Raw genomic sequence first — 12217 nt, 5'->3', positions numbered from 1 at the left:
TGTGTAAGAAGGAGTGGCCAGGACTGCAGGCCAGAGGCCACCTCCACGCCTCCCTCCGCCTGGCCATAGAAGGTAGAGGACTCCTGTCTGGAAAGTGGATCAGGCTCCTGTCTCCCTTCCCCGTTGTGACTAAGACCAGATTAGCTGGTCCCCTCCCAGACATCCATCCCGTTGGGCTCTGCCCAGCTCTGTCCTCAGCCCAGCTCCTCATCTTTTCTCCAGGGGCAAACTCATACGTGATCATTAAGTGTGAGGGTGAGAAGGTCCGCTCGGCCGTGCAGAGAGGGACCTCGACCCCGGAATACAATGTGAAAGGCGTCTTCTATCGCAAGAAGCTGGCTCAGCCCATCACCGTGCAGGTAAGGTCCATCCTGTTCCCTCCCGCGGTCTTCTCCCGCCCGCTCCCAATCTCCACCCCCAGCCAGTCTGGGTCTGAGAGGCAGCAAGGCTGGTCTCCCAGCTAGAGTCAGTGGTCCAAGCCTTGGCCACTATTCCTCAGCGCTCCCACCAAGTGTCACTTGGGAAAGTAATACTGAGATCACGTGTGACTTGTGGCTATTTCCAAAGAGGCCTGAGGAGGGAATCCAAATGCTAGTGTCCTTGGGCTCAGCTCCTTTCTCTCAGGACGCCTTCGGTCCCCCAAGCCCAGAGCAGCCTCTCTCTGGGCGAGAAACCATCTGTAAACAAATGTGTAGCATCCCAGGGGAGCTGCTAGATTTTCCAAGTGTTCTTAACGGTGGATCCCAATGGGGCAAATCATAGCCTTGTAGATACCGAAGCTGGAAAGGACCCTGAGGGGCAGGTGATTCAACCTGAATCTTAAAAATGAGGTGTTGGGTGTGGCTACGCACATCTTTAATCCCAGCACTCAGGAGACAGAGACAGACAGAACTCGGTGAGTTTGGGGCTAGCCTGGTCTACATAAGCAAGTTCCAGGCTAGCCAGGATTACACAGTGAAACCGTGTCTCAAACAAACAAAGGAAAAAGGGGCTGGGAGCAGAACTAGGTCAAGTCTGAGTTTACCCCCTCAGTTCAAGCTAGTGGCGAGAGTTTAGGCTTTCTACATGGTAGAGAGCTTTGATGGGAGCTGAGGGTCTACAAGAAGGCATCAATCCCTCAGTCCAGGACAATTGAGGAAAGAGGCTTCTAGGCCCTGCCCTCACACCCTGCCTGCCACAGGCTACACCCCTGGTCTTGGACACACCCCTCCCCCACCATCTCCCCTTAGATCTGGAACCACCGAGTTCTGAAGGATGAATTCCTGGGCCAGGTGTGCCTGAAGACGGACCCGGAAGACCTGCAGGCCCTCCACACCCTCCACCTCCAGGACCGCAGTCGCCGGCAGCCCAGCGACTTGCCCGGCACCGTGGCTGTGCACGTCCTCAGCAGCGCCTCCCTCACAGCCGTGTGACACCGGCCCGCTTGCCCGGCCACGCTAGTTCTCACCAGTCCTTGCATGTCCGCACCTGGCCTGGGACCAGCCCGGGAACCAGACACGGGGGGCCCTTTCCCCACTCCTCCACTGACCAACTGCGTGACCTGAGGAGAGCCCTGCCCCTCTCCGAGCCTCAGTGTTTGGAGGACATCTTCTTGCCTAAGATTTCAAGTAGTTCTCTCTACCCAGGGGGCTCTGCTGCTAAGGGGCCATCTGTCGAAAATGTTTCCCCAGGCCCTGTCTGCCGAGGAGTGCCAAGATGTCACTTGTTTACACACAAACTGCCATGTCCCGAGCCCCGCCCCTCCTCGCCCCCCCCCCCCCGTTTTCTAGCTTCCCTTCCAGGTCTTTACTCTATAGCAGCGTAAGGTAACCTTAATCTTCTTATCTTCCTGCCAACTTTCACAGTGGTGAGATTATAGGCATGTACCACTACACCAGTTTATATGGTGCTGGGTCTCGAACCTAAGGTTTGGTGTATGCTAGGCAGGCACTCTATCAACTGAGCTACATCTCTGGTCCCATTACACCTCTTTTTATAAGCTGTTTTGAAGGAGCCCTTAGTGGGCATCAGCCGGGACGTATGCAGGAGGCATTGGCTCCTTGTCTAATACCCTGTCCCATTTAGCTACTCAACATAGATTTGCCCAATTAGCCCAAAGAGCCACCCTAGGCTTCCCTATCTTCAGGTCTTCTCAGAGGTAGACACCCCCTGACTTCACCCCCATCTCTTACAGAGCTGTGGCCACACCCCTGAGAAAGTGTTATCCCCCAGCCTCTGCCTGTGATGTTGGAAAGAGTGGCTTGGGTCAGGCAGGTGGATGGAGGACTCTGGGAGACCCTAGGGGGACACACACTGCCTCTGTTGAAGGACCTGGGGGTTTTCTCAGAGGAAAGGGCTCCAGGAGCCAGGGTGGATGGTGCCAGGCCTTCAGGGTGATGTCATCTGTTGGGTGTCACAGGCAGGGACTCGCCTGTCCTGGTGAGACCTGTACCAGCATCCCCCAGACAGCAAGGAGGCCACCATGCTCTTGCTGTGTGAACCACCAATATCCCTTTCAGTCATCAACGTTTCATAGTCTCAGCACCTAGAGATATTCAGTCATCAACGTTTCATAGTCTCAGCACCTAGAAAACAAAACTCGGTGTAAAGGGAAGTCTACCCCTACCCGCTGTTCTTTCTAAAACTCATTTTGTTGGTCCTCGGCTTTTATTTTGACATTGAGTGTGAAAAGTCACGGGTGAAGTGGGACCTGTGCAGAGGAGTCCCGGAGGAAGATGGAGAAGAGCGTGCTGGTTCCTGGGCATCCTCAGGCTGGTCCAGAGTGCCTTTCTGAGAGGGCTCTTGTTCAGACTGGTGCTGTGGCTCACAGGGTCCCTCCTATGTCCTCCTTGGGCTTCCAGACCAGGCTTAGAAGATTAGGTCAACAGCAGCAATCCCTTTTGGGAGTGTGACTTTCTGTCTCTGGTCCCTAGTATGTGATCCTCTTCCCGGCTGGAAGGGCTGGATTCTGACTGCCATCTTGTTCCTCCATAGCTCTGCTCTTAGCCTGAGACGCAGGCCATGGGAAGGGCTAGGCAACGAAATAAAGATCAGAGAATTCCTCCTGCACATTTGGGGCTTCCCTTCAAAGACCTGGGCCTGGATTGTGCATGCCACCACGAGCAAGCACTTAAACCTCCTGTGCCTCAATTCCTCCCTCTGCAGCGTGAGGCCCGTGACTCCTTTTGTGGGGACTCTTACAAGAATAAGAGCGAGGTCACACCACTTCCGCACTACTGCGTGACTCTGTATCGTACGCTCCACATGTTCAAATAACCACTTCTCAATGGCTACTTCAGACAAAGACTGCCGTCAGGAATGGAGGAGGAAGCACCTGCTATGCCGTCTTAGGTCTTAGGGCCTGGCATGTGGGTCTTAGCTCAGCCATATCCCTCCGAGGCACAGGGCAAACCAGAACCAAGAAGCGAACTTGTTTAAGCTTCTCCTGGTGATGAGCCACTGCCTGCCGCCTCCAGCAGAACCAGAACCGGGCCAGAAGCCCTGCTCTTGCTTCCTCCCTCTCAGGCTAGGCCAGGCTGGCTCCTGGCTGTGCAGGGACCTCTGGTCCCCAGGAAGCCGTGAGGACTGGACGGGGTGAGGACAGTGTCGAGCAGGGAGAGCAGTGGCTTTGTCACCCTGTGCACCCGGGAGGCTCCAGTGTGCCTGTTGCAGGAGCTCAACCCTGCAGCCCACACTACAGGGACCACCAGGACCTGGCCTTCCTTCCTCCAGGACACCGCCCCCTGGGGTCAAGGGCATGTTATCTTCTCAGAATAAATATTGACTGCCACTCTTGAAAGACCTTCCTGTTGTCTGTCTGCTTCATCTATCCACAGCCCCGTGCCCGGAAAGGAGGGAAGGGACGTTGAGTAGCTGACCTTGGGTCAGAGGGATAAGCAAGGAAGGACTTGGGGGTCCCAGGTGAGGCTGGCCTTGCTGCCTGCCTGTTGAGCTCTGTGGCATCCTTCAGGTTCCCTCCTGTAAATCTGTGGGACTGGTTTTGCTGAGCCCTGCCCATCCCAGGCCCTGGGGAACCCTTCCAGTAATTTGGGAAGATGCACAAATCCTTTTCATGACACCGTAGTAGCGTTCTTGATAGGGCAGCACGGGAGCCCATCTTCCGTTCAAGGCCTGTGTCCTGGCCCAGGGGAGAGGAGACAGCACAGGTCAGGGACACAGATGGCCTGAGCAGAGATGCTGGGTACAGGTCGCTAGAGCTCGGAATTCATGGGCGGGGCCACGGGCGGAAGCCGGGTTAGGACTGACGCAGGCGCAGGTGAAAAGAATGGACCGCACTGACCGATGGGCTGTGAAGGGGCAGGAGGTGCCTAAGGGTGGTGTGAACCAAGTCCAGGTCTGCAATGGTTCGGACGTGGTGCCCTAAAAAGGCTCAGGCGCTGGAAATCCAGGTCCCTTCTAGATGGCGCAGAAAGCAGGCCGAGCCTGGAGAGGTACCGTAGAGTGTGAGCTGGAGAAAGGGATTAATGCTTTCTCGAGAGGCAGGGATGCTATGACAGGAACCGCCATGCTGAGTCTTAGGTTTCTGTCCCCAGTCAAGGTGAGCATCTTCGACAGACCACCTGATCTCAGGTGACAAAACAGACCCAAACGGATTCCTAGACCACTCTCTCACCCCGTCTTTCCATACCATGCACCTGCACCCCCGAGGAAACTCTGGGTGCTCCTATCTGTGTCTCTCCGGTTCGGTGTAGACCTACACTACTTGCCTGGCCCCTAAACAGCAGCCCATGGGTGAGGACTGCATTGGGTGCCCTTTAGCATTGGCCTGTGCGCTACCTTGCACTGCGGCTCCCTGGGACCGGAGGAAGCTGACCTACAGATGCGGCTTTCCCTAATTGCTGCCACCTTGGTCTTGTAGCAGTTAACTGTGTCCAACAGGTGGCGCCATTGCGCCATCGAGGCTCCCCGCCCCAGATTCTCCATAGGCAGCTTCTTTGCTGGCCAAGAGTTGGCGGGTGGGAGAAAGGACCAGGTCTCAGGAGGGAGTCCTCCAGTCGGTCCACCTTCCTCACCTACCAGGAGTGTTTTGTATCCTGTTCATTCCCACCCCCTTTGAAATCACACGTATTGTTTGACATTGGATGAATCTCCACCTGTCCAATGTTGCTCCTGGTCAGGTGACTTGGCGAAATGTCTGGGCAATCAGGAAATGGCACACACAAGACCCCTAGAACAAGCCGTGGAAGTGGGTTGAAAAGCCTCGTGGGGGCACATCTTGGGGAGTCCTGCTCTGGATGTTGTGTCCCCTGAGAGCCCAGGTGTTGCCAAGCCTGCCCATTGATAGGGTCTCTTATAGTGTTGTGGCAGAGAGTTGCTGCAGGCCACTGGGAACTGAGACCCAGCAAAATCACGACCAAGGCGAGACCAGATCAGGGGTCCCAACCATGCAGAGATGGCAGGTAGTGACACATATAAGAACAAGAGTCCCCTGAAGCCAGATAGGTGACCACAGGCCAGAGTCCCACCCTGGCCAGCCAGGCCTCCTGGGGCCTCCATGCCTTGGATCCCTGCTGGCTAGCCAGTGCTTCCCACAGCGCCTTGGGCAGCCTCTGGACAGTCCTCTCAGCCCCAGCACAGCCCGCCCCTCGTGCTGATGTCACCGTATCCAGACCTTGGAGGCCCCCTCGGGCTCCGCCTCCTGGGAGAAGGCTTTGGAGTGGGAGGGGAGGGTGTCAGTGCTGGCTGGACAGCTGCCCTGAACAGAAAGAAACAGAGTGGCCAGGGAGTCGACATAAAAACAGAAGAGGCCAGGGGACCCCAAAGCAACCTCAGGGGAAGACTCAGGCTGGGGCAGTGTTTGCAGACTCCAGCCCAGCCCCAGCTTGCAGGGTCCTCCTGTCCTGTGGCCCCTGACCCCAGGCTGGGAGGTGGCGACTCAGAGGGTGCGGATAAGATCCAGGTAAGGATGTGTTGTCCTGAGACTTTTGGACTGGGAGGAGCCATAGGCTGTGGGGCCTCTTCTGGAGCCCCTGCTCACAGCCTTGCATTCCTGGGGCTGGACTTCCCTGAACCTACAGGGGACTTGCCACCATAGCCATGGGAAGAAAATGTGCCAATCAGGGTACATGGAGGCTTGTATCTTGGGGAAGGGAAGAGCTGAAGAGAAAGGGGCTGGGATGGGATGGGGGCATCCAGGGCTATGGGAGAGGAGAGGAAAGGAGAGGAGGGAAGGGGAGGGGAGAAGAATAGAGAGGAGGGGAGGGGAGGAGAGAAAGAGAGAGGATGGGATATGGGTGCTTTTCTCTCCCTTCTGGTCTTTTTGGTCATCTCTCTCTCTGATCATCTTTCTTTTCTTACACAAGTTGCTTCCCCTCGGTAGCCTAATGCCTTGCATTTCCCCTCTGTGACTTGGGAATATGAAGGCCACCAGCCAGTGTTGCTGAGGAGACGAGGTAAAATCAGACTTAGTCGTGGACAAAGAAGTGGTTCTGTGTTCTCAATCTGAAAAACTCATGCATGGGCTAGTTCTTAGTTTTGGAAATAAGGGTGTCCTGAGCCTCGTTTGTGGGGTAAAAGAACCCCATGACTTTCCCTGACGCTTGGAGCTTCAGCTTTGTCCTGAGCCACCGTCCAAGGTTCGGGTCTGTCTTGACAGTCTTGTGCTAACACGAACGGCAAGAGCCAGGCGGCCTCTTCAGAGGGCAGCTCTCCTGCCCGCTGCCCGTGCGATTATTCCTTGTCAGTTACCCGGGCTGGTGTAGGTCTCCGGAAGGACCACGTGCCCATGGAGACCCAGGGCCTGGGGGTCAGGGCTCAGGTGTCAGGTAGTGTTGTGGGCAGAGGATCAGATGTCCCCGTGCATCTGAATGGGCCCTTGTGAAAACTTAATGCTCACTCTGGGGGGCAGGCCAGACAGGGAGGAAGGGACCTCACGCCAGGACCTAGGGGCTGCAGCTGCTTCCAGTGACCATGCCCAGGGCAGCCAATTCTACTCAGATCAGGTTCTGGGCCTAGCTAGCCCTGTGCTCAATGAGGTAGGAGATGAGGGCCATGGACAAGTGATAAATTACTCTGCCACGTGACCTCTGACTCCTGGAGTAGACCTGAACTGCGGTGCCAGAGCCCAAGTCTTAGTCCTGAGTCTTCCCTGCTCTGCTGTGTGTCCTCGGGCAAGTGACGATCCTCTCTGAGCTTTCACATCTGGTGTGGGGCTAAATATGCGACTTTCTAGGAGTCGCTTGGGGGTCTGGGTGTCAAAGGCTGAGAGGGTGGTAAAGGCTCAGCAGCTGTGGGCAGTAGAGGTGATAACAACAACTGAGTCTGAGCCCCGTGCTGGGAGGGGGATGGAAATCAGGGAGGGAGGAGTGGAGGGCTGGGGAGGAGCCCAGGTGGCCTTGCTGGATCAGAGCTGCCAGAGCTCAGGTCTCCGTGTGGTCTCTTCCCACAGAATCTGGTCACTCCGGAAGGTGCGCTGACGTGGAACCATGGTTATTCTTCAGCAGGTGAGTGTGTGCGCCTCATCTCCTCTCTCTGAGCTGGGGAGGGTCATGCTGGGTGGTCCGGGTCTCCCACGCTCTCTTCTCTCCTAGCTGTGCGAAGTGTCCCTGGGTCTTCCTCTTGGAAAACTCCTACTTAGCCTTCAGAACCCTGCTGTAAATGATTCCCCACCTCCCCCAGGCCCAATCTCAGTCTGCCCCTCTGGCACGCCACAGCGGCTTCCTTTTCACGCCGTGTCTCTGGGCCAGGGGAAGACGCATCCACCTGAGTCCCCGGCATTCCAGGCACAGGGACAGCCTCTGCGAAGATCCCAGTGTGGAAAGGCTTTGGGGAGGCCGTTAGCAAGTTTGCTTAGGTCGCTGGGCCGGAGTGAGATGACAGAGACCAAGCTGCAGCTCCCTAGGGAAGAGGCAAAGTGCTGAGTCTTCCACTGCTCCTTCCAGAGCCACTCTGATCCCTTGACCCTCACTCAGCCCTTCCCCATGACCAGCCTGAGACCCTAATGAACCCTTGGTCTCCGAAGCAGGAGTCTGGAATGTAGGCAGTTGGCCAGGTGGGACTGGCACGGGGCCTTAGGGCTGTGAAGCTGGGGGTTGTGAGGGCTCACCCACCAGTTTCCCCTTGTCCCAGGCTATGAGGCCATTGGAGCAGCTTGGCTGGAAGCCCCAAGGCCATGTGGGGCCAGTGTGTTAAAGGCAGGCTGCTGGTGTAGATTGGGAAGATCTTCAGGGGCTGGGAGCTTGTTCACAGGCCCATCGGAGAACGCAAAGCCAGGCTAATGAGGGCTGGTGAGTAGGGTTCACACAGACCCCCAGAAGGAGGGTCTGGAGTCCCTATGCCCTCAGGAGTGTTCCCCAGGGACCTCTGAAGCAGGCCTCTACCTGACCAGATGCCCCTCCCCCAGGGTTGTGTGTCTATGGCTGCCTCATCCTGCAGGACCTTGTTGAGAGCAGAGCTATGGGTGAAGGTGGCTCTACCCACTTTTAAACAGGATATATCTTTCCTTTACTTCTTCCATCCCCCAAAATGTCCCAGCTCTGGGCGCTGCCCAGCTCTGAAGACTCCATCTTGGACTTTGAGGACACTGTGAGGCCCTTGGGCTGAGCATGCAGGTCCCTTCTGTCCCAGGACCTTGGCTGTAAGCTCTGAGCTGCCAATTCTGTTCCCTCACCCGCCCACTCCTGCCTCACCCTGACCTTGGCTACATTGCCGTCTAACTACATCCTGTCAGGCCCCAGTACCGACTTCGTTTCTTTTGGGAGCCTCTTTGCTTCTGTCAACCTGGAGTCTGTGTGTCTTCTGACTTCTAGGCCTCCAGAGAGCCCTCGAAACAAGGGCAGCCACCTCCTGCTCCTTGGGTTCTCAGCTGGGCACCAGACCACTGTGAGGTAGGTAGGGTTCAGTGCGGAGCTAAAAGCGTACCATTTGGATGCAGGGGCTGAGTTGGATTCCTGGCTCCTTGACTCTGCAGTTATGGAACTGTAGACTAATTGCTATTGTCATTTTGCACTTCTGTGACAAAGGTCTGATGGTAGCTCCAGCCTACGGGAAGTCTGAGAGTATAATGTCATGCCGATAAAATGTCGAACCAGGGCTTGAAAGAGAGTTCCATGGTGGTCAGCTGCCGCACACCTGCTGAAAATGGTGTTGTGATGTGTTCCCTGCTTTGTGCTCTTACGTCATCTGGAATGAGGAGATCTCGGGAGACCTCAAAGGGTCCGATGGTTCTCTTTCCCCGTTTAGGTTTGCCCCCATGTGGAACAAATAACGGCGTATCATCCATTCCTCTCCTCTCCTCCCCTGTATGCTTCCGCCTTCCTGAATCACACATTCAATTCGCGTGTCCTCAATTCAATTCGCATGTCCTCCGTTCCTCAGACAGAAGGGTGTGAGGAAGCCTGGGAGTCAGGGTAGTCAGTATAGGAAAGCTGTGTAGCTACAACAAGAGTCCCCCCTAACTTACATCTCTGGACGACATCTCCAGCGTGGCCAGGCCCTAGGTGACAGGATGCAAACAAGAACCCAGGTCCCTTTGGTGCAGGCGCTACTTCTGTGAAGAGCTTGAGGAGGTTTTTTGTTTTGTTTTGTTGTTGTTGTTTTGTTAGTTTATTTTGTTTTGTTAGTTTGCTTCAACCATACATGACTTTCCTCCCTGCTCTGTGGTAGGCCAGGGTGGGAACCATTGGAACTTAACCCAGATTTGCAGGCAGAGGGAGATTTGAAGGTAATTTTGGGCTGCTGATGGCTGGATTGAGACTTAATAGAACATAATGACTTCTTTGTCCCTTGTTACCACGGGTGCCTTCAAATCTGTAGGGCCTGATACTGACAGGAACACCCAGCTCTCTCTTGGTTACTTTGTGTCTGGAATGCTATCTGCATGAAGTCCTTGGATCCAAAGCGAGTCTCGTGTGTCCAGCCCCTGGTAGAACCCTGTGTTCTTATCCAGTCTTATCGAGCTCTTCCTATCAATTGGTGCATTTAATCCACTTATATCTAAAGTAATTACTGCTGAGGACCAGTCCCCTTGATCCCAGGTTGGCCTACAACTTGTCTGATAGCCAAGAATGACCTGGAACTTGCCTGTCACTCCTCCTGTCCCTGTCTCCCCAGGGCTGTGGTTACAGGCAGGCACTATGACTGCTTTTGTGCTGAGCTGGGCTTCATGCGTGCTAGGCAAGCCCTCAGCGGATTGAGCGCCATCCCCAGCGCCCTGCCAAGGCCCTTTGCCTTCAGCTTTTGTTCTCTGTAACTCAGCTTCTCCCCGTTCCCTCATCACTGCCGCCTTTGTGTTTAATCGATGGGATCTTTTCCCATCTACTATTTTGATTCCCTTCTCATCTCCTCTTTATGATTTTTTCCCCCTTCTTTGTGTTTATAAAAAAAACGCTCTGTGCTGGAGAGATGGCTCTGCAGTTAAGAGTGCTTCGAATTCAGGTCCTAGCGCCCATGTCAGGCAGCTAACTCACAAGAATTTGTAACTCTAGCCCCAGGAGTCCAACCTGGGCACTCACACACTCAGCATACATTCACACAGACACACACACACACACACATATAAGTAAAAATAAATTCTTAAAAACAGACATTGTTTAAAAAAAACTTTTAAAGGTTTATTTTCCTTTATGTTTTCTCTCAGGCTTGCAGCTAATATGTTAAATAGATAACAATACAGAGACCAAATTAACGTTGTTGGTATACGAGATCTGAGCCTTTACAGCTCCGCCTCTGTTCTGTTTCCACAATGTACATTTTTACAAACTGTGTTTCAAACATACTATCATAGATTTATCACTACTTTGTGCGTTTCTGATCGTGGAGGAGGAAAGGGAGAATCACATGCTGGCTATTATCATTAGTTATGTTTTTAATTTTCTTTTTTCGGATTTAGTCAGCCGGTGGTGGTGAATGCCTTTAATCCCAGCACTCAGGAGGTAGATCTCTGTGATTTCGGGGCCAGCCTGATCAACAGAGCTAGTCCCAGGACAGGCACCAAAGCTACAGAGAAACCCTGTCTCAAAAAACCCAAAAATTTTTTTTCAGATTCATTTATTGTATTTTATGTTTGTGAGAGCTTCGTCTGCATTATGTTTATACACCACATGCATGCCTGGGGCTGAACCCCTGAAGCTGCAGATATAAGTGGTTGGGAATCACTTTGTGGGTGCTGGGAATTGAACTCAGCTCCTCTGGAAGAACAGCATCTTCTCCTAACCACTAAACCACTTCTCCAGTCCTCGGTGTCCCCTTTGCATGACGCCAGGCATAAGATTCTCATCTGTACCTTCTATCTATCTATCTATCTATCTATCTATCTATCTATCATCTATCTATCATCGATCTATCTATCATCTGTCTATCAATCTATCATCTATCATTTCTCATCATCATCTATCTTTCTATCATTGATCTATCTATCATCTTTATCTATCAATCATCTATCATTTCTCATCATCTTTCTATCATCCATCTATCTATCTATCTATCTATCATCTATCTATCATCGATCTATCTATCATCTGTCTATCAATCTATCATCTATCATTTCTCATCATCATCTATCTTTCTATCATTGATCTATCTATCATCTTTATCAATCATCTATCATTTCTCATCATCTTTCTATCATCCATCCATCTATCTATCTATCCATCTATCTATCCATCTATCTATCTATCTATCTATCTATCTATCTATCTATCTATCTGGTTTTTCAAGACAGGGTTTCTCTGTGTAACAGCTCTGGCTGTCCTGGAACTCACTCTATAGACCAGAGGGCCTCGAACTCACTGAGATACACCTGCCTCTGCTCCCCAGTGCTGGGATTAATGCATGCTCCACCACTGCCCAGTGATTTTTTTTCTTTTGAACATAGAGTCATGCTATGTTTCCCAAGCCAGTCTTGAACTCACTACGCAGGGTAGGCTGGTCTCAAACGTCCACTCCCCTTGCCTCTGCATCTGTGGGATTACAGGTGTGAGCTACCACAGCTGGATTCTTTTGACATTTGATGAACACCCTCCTCCTGCCTTCTGCCCTCCACGGTTTCTGAAGAGAACCTGGCTGCACATGTAGTAAAGATTCTCTCTCTCTCTCTCTCTCTCTCTCTCTCTCTCTCCCTCCCCAGTTGCTGACCCTCTCAGTCTCTGCCGCTCTGGAGAGGACCTGTTTTTCCAGTGCCACCTGCAGAGTCAACCTCCCAACCCCCTGCTGGGCCTTTCTCAAGCCACCAGACCCACTGTCTGCCCTCTCCCCTATCCCTTGCAGCCCTTTGTGCTAT

General features: G+C 53.2%; 1 protein-coding gene across 2 annotated transcripts in view; it reads left to right on the top strand.

The window, feature by feature from the left end:
* LOC121459045 (calpain-5) overlaps positions 1-2528 on the top strand; it is a 53169-nt gene extending 50641 nt beyond the window's left edge. For both annotated transcript variants that reach the window (XM_041668546.1, XM_041668547.1), the window contains exons 12-13: positions 223-359; positions 1230-2528. In XM_041668546.1, coding sequence (XP_041524480.1) covers positions 223-359; positions 1230-1412 — 320 coding nt within the window. In that variant the 3' untranslated portion in view covers positions 1413-2528. The remainder of the gene's footprint in view (positions 1-222; positions 360-1229) is intronic.
* Positions 2529-12217: the final 9689 nt, after the last annotated feature.

The sequence above is a fragment of the Microtus oregoni genome, unplaced genomic scaffold (genome assembly GCF_018167655.1).
Source record: "Microtus oregoni isolate MIOR12 unplaced genomic scaffold, Mior012 000018F_ref0000195, whole genome shotgun sequence".
In the NCBI taxonomy this organism is placed as follows: domain Eukaryota; kingdom Metazoa; phylum Chordata; class Mammalia; order Rodentia; family Cricetidae; genus Microtus; species Microtus oregoni.
Note: the sequence above shows the minus strand (reverse complement) of the source record. Positions and strands in the feature narration are given on the sequence as shown.